At 41.2% G+C, this 18,411-nt stretch overlaps 2 protein-coding genes across 9 annotated transcripts in view; one reads left to right on the top strand and one right to left on the bottom strand.

The window, feature by feature from the left end:
* Positions 1–479: 479 nt before the first annotated feature.
* Positions 480–13,612, bottom strand: LOC127467779 (cuticle collagen 2-like). 7 transcript variants are annotated; one of them, XR_007903286.1, is made up of 5 exons: positions 12,876–13,075; positions 6,975–7,581; positions 3,327–3,458; positions 1,814–2,031; positions 480–835 (listed from the first exon to the last, which is right to left on the bottom strand). XR_007903286.1 is itself a non-coding variant. In XM_051780135.1 (3 exons), exons 1-2 carry the CDS (start codon positions 13,275–13,277, stop codon positions 3,375–3,377), a joined length of 486 nt encoding a protein of 161 aa, XP_051636095.1. In that variant the 5' UTR covers positions 13,278–13,612; the 3' UTR covers positions 2,071–2,097; positions 3,327–3,374. The 7 variants fall into 7 exon arrangements, 1 of the variants encoding a protein (XP_051636095.1); XR_007903287.1 differs by lacking the exon at positions 6,975–7,581 and adding an exon at positions 12,174–12,450 and having other exon boundaries at positions 12,876–12,959; XR_007903290.1 differs by lacking the exon at positions 6,975–7,581 and having other exon boundaries at positions 1,814–1,953; positions 12,876–12,981.
* Positions 12,722–18,411, top strand: part of GBE1 (1,4-alpha-glucan branching enzyme 1) — a 144,927-nt gene continuing 139,237 nt past the window's right edge. Inside the window, exon 1 of one of the 2 annotated variants that reach the window (XM_051780127.1) lies at positions 12,722–12,907. In XM_051780127.1, the coding sequence (XP_051636087.1) occupies positions 12,816–12,907 (92 nt within the window). In that variant the 5' untranslated portion in view covers positions 12,722–12,815. The remainder of the gene's footprint in view (positions 12,908–18,411) is intronic. The other variant, XM_051780128.1, reaches the window with a different exon arrangement.

Below are 18,411 nucleotides of genomic sequence, written 5' to 3'. Positions count from 1 at the left end.
ATCAGAGAAGATTTTATACTTTTTAGTGACAGAGCTAATATAAAATGCAAAAGACTTTTCTTGAAAAGAATGAAAAGAATACAACCAATCAAACCTCATTCAGTTAATGTGCAAACTTGACTCAAAGCAGTACTTAAAATACATTAACCTGAAAGGCACAATGTACCTGACTCAAACTTAGAAAAATACTTGTTTTCACGTTTCAGAGTATTGAACAGGTAATAAAATGAATTTAATTTGCTACAGAAACACAACAGAACCCACCTCAGTTCCCTGCTGTGTCAGTGTTGAAAGAGGTCTTAATGTTTCCGAAAAATTGATCCCTAACATACAAACAGGAACAAGCAGGATAGACACAAAAAGTTGAAATACTTCAGTTTATTCTAAAAATGAAAAATCAGGGCAAGGCACTTGACTAATATTTTAAGTTAAATTTGCAAAACATTTCTAGATTTAAGAAAAACAGAGACAAAAGGTGATAGCTTGTATTGGTTTTTTATTTTTGTTTTTTTTTAGTTGTTAATAGGAATATCTATACTTCATGCTATAGAAAGGACATCAGAAAAACGGGAAACATAATGGCAGTGGTTTTGGTTTTTACAGTTATGAATGCTCATGTTTCATTTAGCAGAAAAGGAATGGCTCCTTGTGCAACTCCTTGCAATACCAGGGACACATTTTGATGACATTTGCATCTCATATTTCACAGTCCTGTCCCTTCACCAACATGCAATGAGATCATGAAGAAACCATAAAGCCAATCTCATCCATCGACATGTGGCTCAATTTTCTTCCTTGCAACTTTAAATTCCTTAAGGATATCAATGCCACATGACTTACTGTAAAAAGAAAGAGAAAAAATAATCAATGATAAACCAAAAAAAAAAAAACAAACCTGTGATAGGCAAAAGATAAATATACAAGCACATGAATCAGGAAAAAAATAAAAAAGAAAAAGTACTAATTTAGGATATTAAAAATTTCATAAAGGCAGTATTTATAATAACAGAGCTAGCATGAAAATTCCTCAAACGTGAAAAGAATTATATTGGAGATATGTGCTGAAAAGTTTTATTTCAAGCAATGTAATACAACTCAGATACAGAGCTCTTAGGGATTCTCTGTAAATCTTATTCAGAGCTGCAAGTAACCCAGCAACTTGGACATAAACATGAAAAAATCATAGTTCTAATCACTTGTAGTAGTGCTAGAGTGGTTTCAACCTACCAGAGCATACATTTTTGGCAGGCACAGAGACAAGATTGAAAGCAAGTCCATTCATTTAAAAATGCAAAGAACGTGTAAGGTATTTTATAGTGCTAAGAAAATAATAAGACATAAGCACTTGGTCTTGCTTTTTCCTCCCTTTCAGGGTGTCTAATGTATGTCCTCATTAGTCAGTTATTTAAATGTTAGATATAAGGGATGACTTAAGCTAGATTGATGTTCACTGTGAGCACCTTTTAATGGAATGATTGGAATAATGATGTGATTGTACAGGAGGTTATGTTCCTTGAGACTCTAGGGTTCCTGAATGACTGTAAAGTAGTCACAGTTCACAGATATTACATACATGTATGAAAAACAGTCCAGTGAAGATGTGAGTCTATTTTGAAATGAAAAAAAACCCAAAGGAAATAGAACATAGGAGTGAGAAGGATGAATGAGTTTTTGGCATTACGTAACACAACTGATACAGACACAAAGAAAATTTTGGTGGATACAGCTAAACTATGTGCTTTTCAGGTAGACACACAAGGAATTTAAAGTAAGAGAAGCTAAAACATTGTATGTAAAATCACATAGGTAATACTTGCCCTTAAGTGCTGCAGAGGAAGGTTTTGTGTTCAGAGGAGGATGGTCCCGATTTAGAGAATGACTCAGCTCATTCTTTAAGTTTGCCTTGTGCACGTGTTGAATCAGATGACAACACAGGAGTTACTGAGGAGAGAGCTGAAGGAGTCCATAGGTCAAGGAGCAAAAGAGAAACCATGGATTTTAAGAGTAGTTCAGTATTTTAACTGTGTGCAGCTGAAACAATAGAAGGAGGAAATAGAACAAAAAATTCTGGTAGTTCAGTATTTTAACTGTGTGCAGCTGAAACAATAGAAGGAGGAAATAGAACAAAAAATTCTGGCAGTGAGGACAATTAGCTTACGAATGAAGAAATCTCTTTATTTGCATAAATTAATGCCTTAACTGTAAATAGAAAAAGGACCAGATAATGACCAACAGAAATGTGTCAGGAGAGGACTTGGTGTGGTTTATGAGACTAAGCTTTAATGGCAGTAAGACATCAAAGACCTTTGAAAAGATTTTTACTTTATAGTGTACTATCCCTACTATAGCGTACTATTATGGCTACTTTTTGACTACTATCAACCTGATTGACCAGAGACAGTGAACTGTATCACTGTTTAAAAAAAATGTTAAATTTATAAAAGTTTGATGTTAAGGTAAAAATTTATATCTATATCAATATATATATTTAACAATACATGAAAATCTATCATATAATAATAATATAATAAAATAATATATATCATATAACATTATATTATAATTATCATTTATCCTTCCACAATTATTAATATTTCGAATTCTTTGAGGAAAAAGAGCTGGAACAAAGGACAACATAAAAATAGTTGTTAAGTTTCCCCAGAACAGAGCATTTTGAATATTTCAGTATTTCTACAGTATATTTATCAACAGTTGGCTAATGTAATAGAGTAGTGCACAACTAGCATATTTGCTCATGGCCTTAACAGTCACAGATATAAGGCTTTTTGTAATGTCTGTTGGGATTTTAACATAAATTTGGCAAATTCTACAAAAACAGAACAAACTGGAAGAGTTACTGGGTTTAAGTTTTTTATATTCTATATTGACAAACTGCTAAATTGCAGACAGGCTGTAAAAGAGACTTTTATATTGCATCATTATAAATATTTGTGATGTCTTCCATTTATAGATGCTTTAACTGAGTAGCTAAATGACAAATCTGAACTTAACAATGCAATGACCTCCAGTTTTATACAGCTTTGCTGACTATGCACTTCAGCAAAACCACTGCGAGTTTGAAAAATCAACCTGTCTCTTACCTGTCTCTTGGATTCTCCTCTAAGAATTACAGTTTTATATTGCTGAAACTACTGATTTTAGTAGAGTAAATGTTTGCATAATAGTGGAGTAAAATTGCAGAGGATGGCAGGTATCTCCTGAGAGCCCTGGAGTAAAGATATTGTGTAATATGGGAACTAGCTGTGAATCAATGAGATGGGAGCAGATGGTGCAAGGAAAAAGTTTAAAAATAAAACCAAACGTACCCCAGACTGAGGAATTAGAATCCTGCAACAGCAACATCACTGTTCTTCTCATGAAGACCTCAGGGGCTGAAGACTTGTCCTAAAGCAAGCCTCCTCTCTCATCTGCATCAGGAAGACTGCCAAGCTCAGGACCTAGAGGCACAGCATCAGAAAAGTGAGGCTTTTCTGCATTAATCAGATTATGTAGACTGTTAGAATATTTACTGGACTAATGGTAAACTCTTAGCACTGTGTATATGATGTAGTACACAAGATTTTGAGTGTAAGAAATCAGTGAAAGACATGGGCAAACCTGTTTGTGAACAATTCCAGTACGTTGGTGAGCAACCAAGCCTCTGGTAAAACGTTTGTAGGTGGAAGCCTACAGTCACCATAGAAAACTGGGAATGAATAGAGCAGGTGTGCAGTCCTGTGTTCAGGCAGTTACCTCATTTGCTGTAAAATAGATGAATTCAGGGCAACCCAGGTACTCTAGGATTGCTAATGATCCAAGGAAAGCAGAGGAACAGTAGTTACATCACTCTGTGATCTGGCTGTGACTCACTCCAGGCAAACTTTGCCTGGCTAAGTGGTAGTCTTTGTGATGGATAATGCTAGTTTGCTGAAGATCTGAGAGGAAGAGGAGAAAATAGAAGGCAGTCAGAGCAAGATGGTGACAGGTGGACACTGAATGGAAGCCCAAAGTTTGCTGGTTGTTGCTTTAAAAGCCTCTAATCACAGTCCTATGAGATCAGAGATCTCTGCTCCTTTCTCCTGATGCAGTTGAGTACAGAGTGGTTTTATTATGGTTGCCTATAAAGTACAAAACCAGGCAAACTGACAGGGGAATCACAGAGAAAACCTAATCTGACTTCTCACTTGACATGTCCATTCTGCTCCTAGAAATATCTGCCCTCCTCTCCTTTTTAGAAGAAACAGCTGAGCCGAGGGAATGGCATATTCAGCAGGGACTAGGTCTTTGAGGTACAGATTTGTCCAAATCAGCCAGTTCCTGCAGCAGCAACTGTGAGTGGGTGTGTAACACGGTATGAGCTTTAAAAGGGGGAGCAGAATTTGAAAGATTGTATCACCTGGTAACTGATCACAAGCCAAAAGAAAGTAGAGATGTATTGGAAGCAGAAAAAGTTGTCAGCCTCTGTGCAAAGTTTTGTGGATAGTAGAGACAGACAGGCCTTGAATTAGGACTAGAGTGCATTTTAAGATCTTGTAGTGGATGTCCTAGACACAAAAATGCATTTAATTTTAGGGCCTATACACACTGGCATAGTACAGAAAGAGCTGGCAACCCGTATGAGAGAAGAAGTGACTTAGGGGACAATAAATAATGGTAAACCAGAAAAACAAACAAACAAAAAAAATCATGAGCATGGATGGCTCAGAAGCTGCAAAAACTGCCTTTTTTTTTTTTTTTTTTTTTGTCAGCATTTGCTGTCAAATATTCTTCTTTGGTAAAAGTGGCAAAAAGGGGATGACAAAGTGAACAGAAGTGGAAAAGTCGTCCATATGCATATGCAGTGGTAGGAAATACTATAGTAAGGAAACAGTCAGACCTAGAACAAACACACACAGAGACAACATGGGAAAACTGTGAAAGAGAGGTGACACCGGGACAATGTTTCCAACAAGGCCCCTACCAGATTGGCAAAAGGATAAAGGGAGTTGATTGCTTATGCCTCAGCTTTACAGACACCAAAGAACAGCCTGATCCCTGGGGATAGCCTGCTGTCCTGGTGGAACTGTGGGACAAGCCTGGATGCTGCCTGGGAAGATAATATGATGCAAAAAGATTGAACCCCTGGCACAGGCTGTGACCTGCACAATTCAGAGGGCTATGCTGGTCAAGCAGGCAGAGGAGGAGAATGAAGTGCTAAGAAACAAAGAAGCTGGATATTCAAGCAGATATCCAGAGAGAATTTTGAGAGATAAACGGAAGGTGCAAAGCGATATCAAAAAGGAAAAGTGTTTTGAACTGAGGAAAACTGATTGAGATTCATCTGTGCTTAAACTACTCTAATGGAGCTGGGGTTGCATTAACTTGGAAAACCAAGTTACCCATATAACACACGATGGTAGTTAATATCTTGCAAGTGGAAATTGCTATTTGGATTAAAAAATAAATATTTAGCTGTTTGCTGCAAAGAAGAGCTGGAATCAAATGAAAACAAAAACAGGTGGAGGATTAATTAACATATCTAATAATATGAAGTAAATTTTCTTACTAAGTAGTTCTTGCAGTAGTATGTACTTCAATGTAAAGTGTTCACAAAATAGAAATGCAGCTAATAATCCTGGATATCCTCACAAACTCATACTGAGGGAAATGCTTTAGCCTGGCTAACTTAGATAATTATTAATAATATTTGCTCATTTTAGTTTCCACACCACAGTATAAACAATCTCTTCCAAATGTATTCACACTTTAGGCTGCATATCACTTATTTTTCTTTACTGTATAATTTTATTAAGCTACATGCATACAGGAAAACTGAAAGCCATACCACTTTTAACTCAAATGCTATGGCTGATTTTAAAAACAAGAGCATGATATAAACCTGAGTAATAGGAGACCAAGGATCCAAGCTAAAGGATTTATCTCTAAGCAAGAGAAAACCTGTTTCTTGATGTGAAGACAGATTAGTTCTTTCAAATCCATGAATATCAATGTTCCTAACAAAAATATCTGTGTGTATGTGTTTGTCTTGGATGAAGCTTTCTGTATTTTTAAAAATACAGAATTTTGAGTGTTCTAAGAAGAAAAGGGGAATCACCCAGGTATAAAATATTTCCTGTGGAAAGCTGTATTGCATACAATACAATCACCCACGGCAATGGACTGCATACCTGTAAGAATAGCTCTGTACCACTGGGACTGTGAGGACTGCACCTTCAATTATTGTACTGGGGGTCTTTTTAGACATGTAGAAAAAAAGTGGAAATCATGGGTCCTTAAGCTGACAGGGTATTGAAAAGTGACTTAAGTTTATAATACACAACCTTGCATGATTGTTCAACTAATTCAGGTAGCTTTAGAGATTTATAGGTATAGCATTGCTGAGATAAGAGACATGCATTTATGAAGATGGATTACTGAATGGAACTGATGTTCTTCATAGTCTGTTTAGGCAGACTCTGGAAAAGCATGGCTCAAGGCATGTGTTACACATGTAAGGATTATAGTTTTCCACATTTTGACAATTGCTTAGGTCAGAATTTGACCAAGGTGCAGGTACGAAATAGCTCCACTCATTGTGTCATTTCCTATGGAGGGTCCAGTTATGTTCATACACATTCAGAAATCACTGTGCACTCTCTCAGAGTGTATGTAAAGGTGCAAAATACACTATTACTTTAAAAGCAAGACTGTGGTCTCCAACATCTACAGAAACATGAATTTCACACGCCATAGTTGTAATTTTAGTTTCTCAGTGGTTGCTCAGTGGTTATACACCATTATAGCCTCAGACTCTAAATTGTTATCATCACAAAAGACCACACAGGAAAAAACCATAGTGCTAAAAATTTTTCTGTATAACAAGTTAAATTGCACTATTAGTTTGTTTTTTGGGTTTCCCCTCTACCTCCTACCCCAGCCCCTAAGTTAATCAGACCTCTTGGACAATGAAACTGTTAAATGTTCACTGGACTAACAGCAAATTCTTAGTTCCATGTATGGTGTTCTGACTAGAGCAAGATTTTGAGTGTAGCACTAAAGAACTGTCCCATCTTTCTGTTCATTCAAAACACTACTGGTCACACCTAAGAACCGACTGGGTCAGCTGCCACCAACTGCCACTAAAAAGTAAACCAGAACTGATGCTGTCAAGATCTAAAAGACTGTCTGTGGAAAGGATTTTGAACTTCCAAAAGTTCTGCCCTTCACACACAGTTTGTACCAGATTCACCTGCTTTTCCCCCCTGCAGTGAGCTCAGTACACAAATTCACGAATGCAACTTGGGTACTATTCTGCTTTTTGAAAACTAAAATAGTTCTACATATACTAATGAATTTCTATTGACAGAGCTGCCAGAGCATTAGCACTGTGCATCTCCTCCTTTCTCCTCATCCCACTTGACCTCCCGAAGGATTAGATGTGTTACCCTCTGAACGATTATCTGGCAACCTCACTTTCTTGTCTGAGTAAAAGGCCAGGCAGCCTAAAAGTCTGTAGTGCTTCAGGCAGGAATGTGAGACAATGCAGCCAGCCTTCGAGAAACACCCGAGGTAAGACCATTTCTCTGGGATCTTAGGAAGGACCTGACAATGAACAATAAGAAAGCAAAATTGGTGCTGAAGCTGTGCTATTTCATTCTTAATTCCAAGCGTATTGGATACAAAGCACGCAATGTTTGGCTACTGTTAACAAGTTGCTTGTTTAAGAGTAATATATTGGTACAGAATCCCACTGCAATAATAGCAAGAATGTTCCTCTGGGACAACTCTCCCCGAGCTCAAGCTACTTGTTTTTTAAGTGTTAAACATACATTGGCACATTGCCAAGTATTGTGTGTATGGAGTTAAGGAGAGAGTCTGAAAGTTTTTTGTTCTTCCCCCAAAACATAAACACATATGCAAACACCAAGAAATAGCAGCACTGGGAGTTGTAGAAGGTTGTTGCTATTGGCAGTAATTACTTTTGAGAAATAGATATAGAAGGCATGCAAACAACAGGGTATACACAACATCCAAAAAATATCATTATATTCCTTAAGTTTGCTTGTATTTTGTATCTGTAAAGTGTTCCACAAATTCTTACTTGATTTTTTAGTAAGAATCAGGCATTTTCACAACAAATATTTTCTGCATCTGCTGATATTTTTAAATTGGCATCACTTTTTGAAGTGTCTTGATTAATGCATAAAAAAACTTTGAAAATATTTACATTTTTTTGATATTCTGTTGTATAAAATGAGGACACCAAATCATAATAACACTGTAATATCGTGAAAGCAATCATTACTTAGGACTTTCAAGTTGTTGGAATGTGTTTTTATTTTGCTCAGAATGGTAAGTGAAAACAGCATTCCCACCGACTGTGCTTACTGGAATTTCACAACACTAAATGTGGTTTTTTAGTATTTCAGATTGTACTTTAGTTTGGATCTTTGAAGACGTGTTGTTGTATAAAGCTCCTGATACCATGACAGGGCAAAGGTAAAACCTTAAAATATAATATCAGTACCCTACATTTCTTATGAAACCCCAACCCATAAATGATATATCAACAGATACTTGGAATGTTTGCTGCGACTTTCAAGGATATGTGCTTTGTTCTCCCTATGTAATCCAACAGCTGACTCTTTGCTTGAAGTACAGTGTTAATTATGGAACTGTGACATGATGTTTGCCAGCAGCTGTGCAACACTGGCCTGTTCTTTTCTCCAGTGTGTCTCACCTTGGCTAATCCAAAGATAGGGATACGTGTCATAGGGTCATAGAATAGTTTGGATTGGAGGGGACCTCTAAAGGTCACCTACTCCAACCTCCCTGCAATGAGCTAAATCTCCATGACTGATGTTTGATGTGTTTGGGAAGACTATCGAGATAATTTTTTTTTTTTTTTTTAAGGGGGGCATTTGCATTGAATCTGGATGACAACTGTGCAATTAATTTCTTGTGGATCCTTGGACAAATAACAGGGAGAAGTATGGCTGGCCAATGTGGCAAAGCAAGCTAATTTTCTTTCAAACTCTGAACTCCATTTCATGTTATGTACTGAATGTGCAGAAGCCAGCCCAAAAGTGGGAAGCTGCAATGTATACCATGACATGCTCAGACGCTTGACACCTGTATAAAGCATACGAGGGATCCTTCAAGAATCCATTCTTCTGGAATACTGAAACATGAATCTTTTTTGAACAGCTGTCTCTGTCCATAGGAACACTTTTTCTTGAAAGTGCACATTGTGAGATCCAGTATAGGCACAAGTGACAGCTTGTGTTCCTGATTCTCATGGACTACCTCTCATCTTAAAGACACCTTCAAGGAAGGTGCAATGGTAATAAAAAAATGCATTAATCTCCTCATATGCAAGCAAACAAAGTGGGCCAATCATAACTACATGTAAAAAGACTTCCAGGAAAAGTCTGAGCTGGGAGGAGTTCTGCCTAGACTGAAATGATGACAAATGTTCGATATAGCTTTTAAGTATCTTGAATTTAAACATACAAAGGACATGCCTTGTAACTTGTCACTTTGAGAGATTAGCAATTCTTAAATGTTCTCAACACAAGAGTTAAAAAATAGCCTGCTGTCTTTGGTACCTGCCATCTCTTCTCAGACAGATTGAACTGTGGGATTGGGCAGTCTATAAATTAGGAGTCATCCATGACAGCTGCAGAACAGAAGCCTGTACACCAAAGATGACTCTGACAGGCTTAGAAGCATCTTACAGAGCCAGGCCAGGACCAGGGACCAGTGCTGCTCTAAGCCACTTAGAAGATTTAGAAGAACCTGAAACTCAGGAACTGGTTCTGCAAGAGCCAGTCAAGGCCAGAGACTGCACAGATCCATTCTGGCTGAGATAAGAACAGACATTACTGATGAGAGAGAATCTGAATCAGTGCCTTAGTGAAAAAAGGATTTTTTTCCTAATTTTTTTCCTCAAGTTCAGCATCTTTGTCATCTTTTGTAAAGTAAGTGCAAAATATTAGTGCATCAAAATGGAGGTACTGCGTGACAGGGGTAGACATTTTTCTCTTCAATGCTCTCAAGATCTTTGGTGGCTTTTAATCCAAACCTTTGATTTCTGTTTGATCTTTTCATATTCATCTAAATTGATGTTATAATTATTGTAACTGCACAGTTACTGCTCAGTATTGCTATGAAAAATTTTCAAGTAAACATAACTTAAGCATGAGTATCCTTTGAAAGACTAGTTTAGAGTCATTGATAAAGTCCAGCCCTACAGGTAACTGGGTGCCAGACACACAACTCAGATACCACTCCTATACTGCTGTCTCCACAAAAGAGCAGTTATACCCAACAGTCCTCCTCTTCCTATTTCTACTGGCAGCAGCAGCTGGCAGCTTTGTATCCACCTCTGACAAATGCACAAAGACACATTCAGCTGTTGGGACAACATTAATTGTCTGAACTGCTGTTTTTGCCTCCAGGTAGAGGACTAAATGGCAGTGTTCTGAGAGTCAACCTCGGCCTTTGAGTCTCAACAGGTTCATGGTGTAATAGATGATCACAATAATGTATGCCTTAGTGCTTTTGAGTTACTTTTTGATAAAGCAGGCAGATAAAATCACGCCCAAGTTGTAAAATGAAACATGAGTAGACAAAACCGGTATGGTTATCCATTTCCCAGTTCACAGAGTGTTAAATACAGCACTAGGGCTTTGTCTGTTGGAGGGACATGGGCTTTGCAGAACTTAACTTCCTGAAGTACAATGTTGCTTGTATATGAGGCTAGATACTGTGTCATTTCTACTTAAAAACTTCCAAATGAAGGTTAAAAAGGGGTTCCTGTCTTCAGGGAGGTGCAAGTCGCGGGTAGATTCCTGCACAAACTGCTAATTTCTAAATCTCTCTCTTGTATTTATGCCAAACAGCTGATAACGCTGTTGTGAACCTGCTTGAGCTTCCTGACAATTAATAAAACCAAAGAGACCGTGCTAAGAGTGAAGCTTCTGTTTCCAGCACTTGTGCATTCAAAGACTGCAGGAATTGCTCTCCTACCTCCACTTCAACAGCAGGTGACCTCTCCAGTACCAAACAGATGCTCCAAAAGCATCTCCAGAAGCTCCAAAGCAGCAGCACAGGTAATATGCAACTATTGTAAAAAAAACCAAACCAAACAAACCAAAACTCCAACAATTTCCTGGCTCTTGCTAATCAGTTGGAATTTCTCTCCTTCTTTTAGTCTGTCAAACTAGTTAACTGTGAGAATGAGGGTGACCCATTTGCAAAAGAACACGATGCACATATCATGAGGCAAGAAGCTAGATGGATAAGACTTGTTAAACTTTGGTTTAGCACATGCATTGAAATCACTGCCATACAGAAAGGTAATTTTAACAACAGTTTTTCAGTCTCCAGGGAGACTGAAGAAATGGTGGCCACTAAAGAAAAAAAGAAACCCTGATCTATCAGAGCTGGATATGACAGGTAGTTCTACAGCATAGATACTACTTCTACAATAAGCAAACCAAAACTGCTTGGGCCTCCTGCTGGGGCAACTGTTCTAGTAAACAGTATGACTATTGCCCTACATATTCCTGGGACAGAGAACACTTGTCGCACTCCATCCACAAGGAAAAAAGGACATGAATACTTGGATGTTTGCCTATGTAGATAGGAACTGCTGCAAGGAAATACAGCGTAGTTAAATGTACACACACTGTTGAGGAAAGAAATCAATACAGAAACTTTCACTGTAGCCAATTTTGGGTAATGTAATAAATGAATTGTTCACCACACACTGTCCTGTTATTCATCTGGCAGACAGGAAGGGGAAGCAGCACTTAAATTTAAGAAAGCCAAGATGGGGTGGATGAGTTACAAACCGAGGATAAAAATTATGGGGATGGTTGTGGAAACGAGTAAGGTATCTAGGACCTAAAAAGTTTATTAACCATGGCTGAAAAGCATTCAAAAGAGGCCTCTAAATAAACTTTCTCACTACATGTCTAAACAAAGCAAAATTGCTGGACCTTAAATAAAAGTGCTCAATGCTGGCCTAGAGGCATGGTCAGGCTGGTGATTAGTTGCCTTGGATATTCAGTGGCCTATCCAAAAAACGAGACATGCTGATATGAGGTCAAAAACTTCCACAGCTACCAAAAACTACCTGTGCTACTCAGCATTTAGAGCCGCACTGGGATCAGTTGAATTAATCTTACTTTGTTCAGGATTTGGTTTATGCGCCCGGTAAAGAGACGTTTTTGCTGTACAGACGGGGGTGTTTACGAGATAAACTCACGGATGTCCCGAGTCTTGTTTTGCTGAGCTGTCTGTGAGCACGCCAGCCGAGAAATTTATTCCAGCGCTCACGACGATGCCAAATCACTTTTGGGGGCGGCGGTGGTGCTGTTGTTGGCTGCGGGGTGGCTGTTGTGTCTCTGTGTGTGTGTGTGTGTGTGTGTGTGGGAACGCAGAGTTCACCCTGCCGCTGACACGCTGAAAAAACCCCACATCAAAGCGCCACTAAGAAAACAAATCGGGGGAACCGCGGACCGGCGGCAGGCAGACCCCCACTCCCTCCGCCATCCCGCCTCCTCCTCCTGCCACGGGTCGGCTCGGGCAGATGCCTTTCTTTTTTTTTAACCGCAGATTTTTTTTATTTCCCTTGGTGTCGCTCGCTCCGGGACACCGGGGCTGCCGAACCCAGCAGGGCCGTGCGAGGCGGGGCGGCCCCGGGCAGGGGGCGGCGCCGGGCGGGGACGGGCAGGAGCGGCAGGGCCGGCGGGCCCGGCCCCGGCCCCGGCCCCCTCCCCGCGGGTATTTAGCGGCGGCGCGGAGCAGGCGGAGCCCGCGGCGGCGACATGGCCGCCGCCAGCACGGAGCCCCCGCAGCTGCAGCGGCTGCTGGAGCGGGACCCTTACCTGACGCCCTTCCGGACCGACTTCCAGCGCAGGTACCGCCGCGGGGGGAGCGCCGCGGAGAGCCGCCCGCCCGCCCCGCTGTCCCCTCCCCTCGGCCGGGGCGGCTCCGCTGCCCTTCCGGTGCGGGCGGAGCCGCCGCCGGGGCCCGGCGGGGCCTCGACCGGGCTGGGCGGCTGCGGGGAGGCCTCGGCCGCGGGGCCGGCGGGGCCGGCCGGTCCCGCCGCGACCCGTCCCGTCCCGTCCCGGGGTGTCCGCGCTGCGCCCCGCGGGCCCTCCCGGCTGCGCCGCTGGGGCGGCGGCGGGTCCCCGGCGAGCCGGGCCCCGTGGGGCGCAGCTGGGGCACCCTGCGACAATCGTGGAATCGCAGAGTAGCCGGGGCTGGAAGAGACCTTTAGAGATCATCTATTTTCCAACCCCACCCCCCCAAGACTGAGTTGCTCAGAGTTTACATCCAGGCTGGCCTCGAACGTTTCCAGGCATGGGGCATCCGTAGCTTCCCTGGGGAATCTGTTCCAGTGCCTCTCTGCTCTCACAGTAAAGAATTTTTTTCCAGTGTCTAATCAAAACATGCTCTGTTTCAGTTTGAATCTGTTCCCCCTTGTCCCGTCATTACACGCTCTTGCAAATAGTCCATCTCCACCTTCCCTGGAAGTTCTCTTCAGGTACTGGAAGGCCACAATTAGGTCACGCTGAAGCTTTCTCTTTCCCAGGCTGAACAATCCTAATTCAGGCTTTCCTCATAGGAGAGATACTCCATCACTGATCAACTTGGTGGCCTCCTCTGGACTTGCTGGAACGGGTCAATGCCCCTCCTGTGTTGGGGAGGGGATTGCACCCAGAGCTGGATGCAGTCAGTACACGAAGGTGGTGTGCCGAGCCGCTGTTGCTAATAAAGGTGTTTTTCAGTCTAGCTGTGGTAATCTGTAAAGAAACTGCTCCTGAATCTCGTCTTTCTGGAGAATTTTCCTGCAGGCGTGTGTTTTGAGATAGCCCCGAACCGCCAGCTCAGCTGTTCGGCAGACCTGCGGTGGGTGAAGTAGCAGAGCATGCGTTAGGTTGGTGCCGGGTTGTCGGTCTGAGTATCCCTTTTTTTGTGCCTCTCGATGGGAACTGTGACACCAACCCTCTGACCGGGGCCTGGGCGAAAGCCTGCCAGCAGCAGCTCGGGCAGAGGCGGCCTGTGTCCTGCACAGCCAGGCTGCAGGCCTGAAAAAGCTGCTGTAGCCTCACTGGCCGAGTGAACAGAGTGATTGGGAGCTTTTATGCCACACATTTATGTCTTGTTTCACTAGCAGTCCTCTGATAATCAAAATAATTGTAATGCTGCCCTGTAGCTCAGAAGTGTGGAAAAGTCTGTGTGTGTGAAAGGGATGCAAGAAGGAATTTGATTCCCTCCCCCCAAAGTCTGTTTTTTTTTTTTTTCTGTTACTGTATTCTACATGGTTTAGCATTACTAGGTGTCTGTCCTCTGGGGTTCTGGTATTGAATAGTGGTAAGGCTAGATCTTGTTAAAATGGGATTAAGGATTAAGTAAACTATTAGGCTGACTTGCAGTGTATGTAGTAATCTCTTAATGGCAGAACAACTGAGTGTTTTAAACAATGGTTCCTGACAAGCTTCTAGTCACGCATGCAGTGTTGTAAAACACCTAATTCTTTCAGTGGGGTGCCAGGGTGCAGGAATTAATAAGTGGACAGGTCTGGCTCTTAATAAAACCACTCATTAAAACAGTTGGGCTTCCCAAATGTACCTACCATCTAAGTGATTGTGGATAATGATATTTGTGTTTCTGAGGAGAGGGTAGCTGTACTGAACAGAGTGAGTTTGCAAAATGTTTGTGTACTTCTCAGGTTTGTACACCTTGAGCACTGAACTGGTCCTGTCTGTATCTTGTCACTTTCTGGCTTCTGAACTTCCAACTGGTCCCTTGCCATAGAAATATTGTGGAAATGTGTAATGTTTAAAAACATTAGGGAAAACTTTTGTGGCAACCTGTGGTAAATTAGATGTCTTGTTCTAAGCTCAAACAAGTAGTGCATCTTGTGGATGGTAGAGAGTGCCAAGGAGAAGGAGTTGTAAGCACAGGAAAATACCTGCTGGTGTCTCCATGCAATGCTCATTCCAGGTGCTATGAATTGTGATTCAGTCTGTATTTAATAGCTTCAGGTGTTTTTTATCTGGAGGCCTTTCATCAAGAGTGCCCAGGAGAAAGGAGTTCTGCAGCCTAATTGATGCTTGTGTGAGGAGCCAGTTCTTTGGGGCCTTCAGTATGTGAGACTTTCTTATTTACGTCCAGTTCCTGTGCTGGGGGAGGTGGTGAACAGCCCTGCACAACTCTGTGAAAATGTCCATGAAATCCTGAGCAATGTGATGCTACATGCTCTTTATTCCAGGCTGAAGGGTCTTGATGTGTTTGACTGTTGGTTGTGTGACCCATTGCTGTGGTTTGGGACTGTTGTGAAGTAACTCCATGGATCTGGTTTCCTACACCATACATGGTGTAGGAAAAGGCTGTGGTGAAGCAACCAGGAATATGCTCTGTGCTGTCGAGCAATTGGGTGTTAAGAGTTGATTGACTGACAGAGGATTAAGGATGCTTGAGAATCAAAGCTTTTTAAACACTTGTCTGTGAAGATCCTTGTATTATGCCTTGTGCAGAAACATGTGAAATCGTCCTCCCTTTGTCTTGCTCAGTAACAGTTCTTCTGTAGAAGTGAGAGGAAAATAAAAGACTTGGGGTTTATTTTTGGCAGTGACATCAGCGAGTTGCTGACTTGCCCTTTAGGCTTGAGTCTTTCTACTCTTCTATCCATAGCACTGTATTAGCATGGCCTGTTATTGTTAGTGGAAAACTTTATAGCTGTGTGTGCCTGGCTATTATATAATGCACAGCTAACTTGATGGTGATGGTTTATTCTCACAGCCAAAGCCAGGCCATTTCTGTTGTTGGATTGGATTGCTCAGGACCTTGTTGGTTTGTGCTGTGTCTCAGGGGGTGTGCTTCCTTGGGCAGCCTCTCCCTGTGTTTGGCTACACTCACTGTGAAAAATTCTTTTTTTAAATACTGTAACTTCCCTTGCTGCAACTTTGTTGCTTCTAATCTTTTTCCCCCTTTGTACTTTGGAATACAGCCTGGCTTATTCTTTTCTTTAGGCACTCCCCCCACCTGTCCCTTTAGTTAAAATTATAGATAGATATCAGCAACCCATGCCTCCTCCTGCTTTTTCATACCTAATCTGAGGAAACCCATCCCTGGGGCCCTACCTGTGTGCCAGACGTAGGAGAAGACAGGCCAGGAATAAGAAGCTGCCTTTATACAGAGACCATGGTGTGTCCTTGCCTGTCTATGCCTTGAGAAGTGCAGGCCTCTCCTCCTGAGGTTCACATCTGCCTCTCCTGCCCTGTACTGTGCTCCTTCACCCTCAGGATGGTGACCATGTCTTTATGACATCTTTGAGCCTTGTTTTGTTATTCCTTTTTGTTGGAGGAAGGGGATTGCTGAAGGATGAACAGACCTTAGTCACATCAGCAGTAGTATGATTATACTGATTCACCTTGAGAGTTGCCAGATTCATGATGAAATGAATCATGATGTTGCCTCAAGTTTTGAAAATTTTCCTTTGACTTTCAAGGACTGTTGCCTTTAACTTCTCTTAAAGTGTAACTTATCGCTTTAGGCAGCTGACTGTTTTCTCTCTTTTTCATAAAGCCTTGAGAAACACTGAATGAGTGCTTTGATGGGAACAAAGGGCTTCTCTAAAGATATAATACCTAAGATGTGATGGTAGGACCTAGTTATGGAGTATGGACTGACATAGTTAAATGAGGGACTACTAGGAAGAAAGAGACCTCTGGTCACATTCCCTTTTCAATACTTTGTCATGCCTGGGCATGTTATTGCAAATGGTGTTCATGGGGAAAATAGAAATCCGTAATTTTTCCTCTCTCCAAATGTCTGAATTTGACCCTGAGTTGAGGAGGGAACATTTTCTCTGGGGAAGGAGAAAATCGATGTATAAATAGTGAAACATTCAGCCTTGACCCAAATACACACTATTCAGAACTCTAAACAAGAATCTACTTAAAACAAACGAACAAGCAAAAATCGCCAAGTGATAGTGTTTGTGTAGGATATCACTGTGCTACATTGTTTGACCATCTGTGATATGTCTCCCCACAAGTATTTTGTTAACTCCCAAGTGTTATTTATACTAAAGACTTTGTATAATTTAGTATGTATTTTTAGTCTTTTACCTCTTAGAGCATAATTGGTTCAATTAAAGCCATTAATGCCTGTGGTGTAATTGCATTTTATGGAATTACAAACTGGTGTTAGAAAGTGCTGCCCATTAGAATTTTCTACTATAACAATGTGCATGGCTTATGATATTTTACCAGTCCCTGCAACTGCCTCTAATCTCCTGACTATGTAGTCCTCGGTGAAAGCTTTTTTTGAGTAGTTCAATTTATAGAATAGGTAAGAAAAATTTTACCAATACATAGCTTCAGTCTTTATCTTCAAACAACACCGATTTGTTCAGTTAGATAAAATGCTTCCCATAGTGCTTGATCATATGTATGGATTGAAAGAGAGAAGGTTCCATTGCTTCTGAAGTGTTGGTGAAGACAGGAACATCTACTCAGTGGCTTTTGTAGCTGTATGAATTACCAAGATGTCTGTCATTTGGTTCAGAGGTTTCTAGTATTGTTCTTACATCCCTCCACTCTTACAAAAGGGAAGTACTTTCTATTCTTCCAGTTCTATCTCTCATTGTGTGTGTGCTTAATATCAGATTAATGCTGCTTTATGGTTCTGTATTTTTTTTGTCTATTTTAAGGGAGCAGAGTGGTGGGTACTTGACTGAGGTATTGAAGATGAAGAGGTGTCGGGTTGGGTTTGATAGGGCTGAGTAGGAAGGCAGCTGTTGGGCTCTAGCAAGTTTGAGAATGGAGTTGAAGAATGACACAGCTGGAATCCTAGTTTTAGATGAAGATGGGGAGGGGAGAAGGACTGGCGTGTGATCTGTCACAAATGAACACAACCACTATGTAGCATCAGTGTAGGGAACCAAGCTATCAACTGGGAAAAACTGGATTTTCCTTTTCTGTTTTGTCTCATACAGACCATTGTATTGGGTGTGCAGAACTAAATGTTTATGAAAAACAATGTCATATATGTTGCTGTGTTTTTATTGGTTTTGGTGTCATCTTGTAAGTTCAGTAGACTTCTGTTGGTTCTAGAACCCTGACAATTTATTGGAATATATCCTGCATTATGGTACTCTCTAGAATGCTCATGTGCATTCTGGTTGCTAACCCTGACAAGCACAGCTGACTACATCACTGATGACCTTAACTTTTAAGTCTGTGAGGAAGTAGTTACGTAGGCCAATGTACATCTAGTGTATGTGTGTCTGAGTGTAGCCCTCATCAAAAGATTCAAGTTGCCAATAGTCTTAATAGCTGCCTACTTTATAAAAAGGCAGCAAAATATTAAGATGTAGGTATTGTATTTTGTTAGCGAAGCAGTTGCCTC

The sequence above is a fragment of the Manacus candei genome, unplaced genomic scaffold (assembly GCF_025592945.1).
Source record: "Manacus candei isolate 608988 ecotype Guabito, Panama unplaced genomic scaffold, ASM2559294v1 h1tg000014l, whole genome shotgun sequence".
Taxonomy (NCBI): Eukaryota; Metazoa; Chordata; class Aves; order Passeriformes; family Pipridae; genus Manacus; species Manacus candei.
This window is presented reverse-complemented; position numbering and strand designations above follow the sequence as displayed.

What these genes read in the sequence shown, in the direction of transcription:
- LOC127467779 (XM_051780135.1), bottom strand. Translation starts at nt 13,277, where the DNA reads ATGATCTCTAAAGGTCTCTTCCAGCCCCGGCTACTCTGCGATTCCACG. An exon ending in TCGGTCCGGAAGGGCGTCAG is followed by an intron (nt 3,459 to 12,875) that starts GTAAGGGTCCCG and finishes CTGTGCCTCTAG; the next exon opens with GTCCTGAGCTTGGCAGTCTT.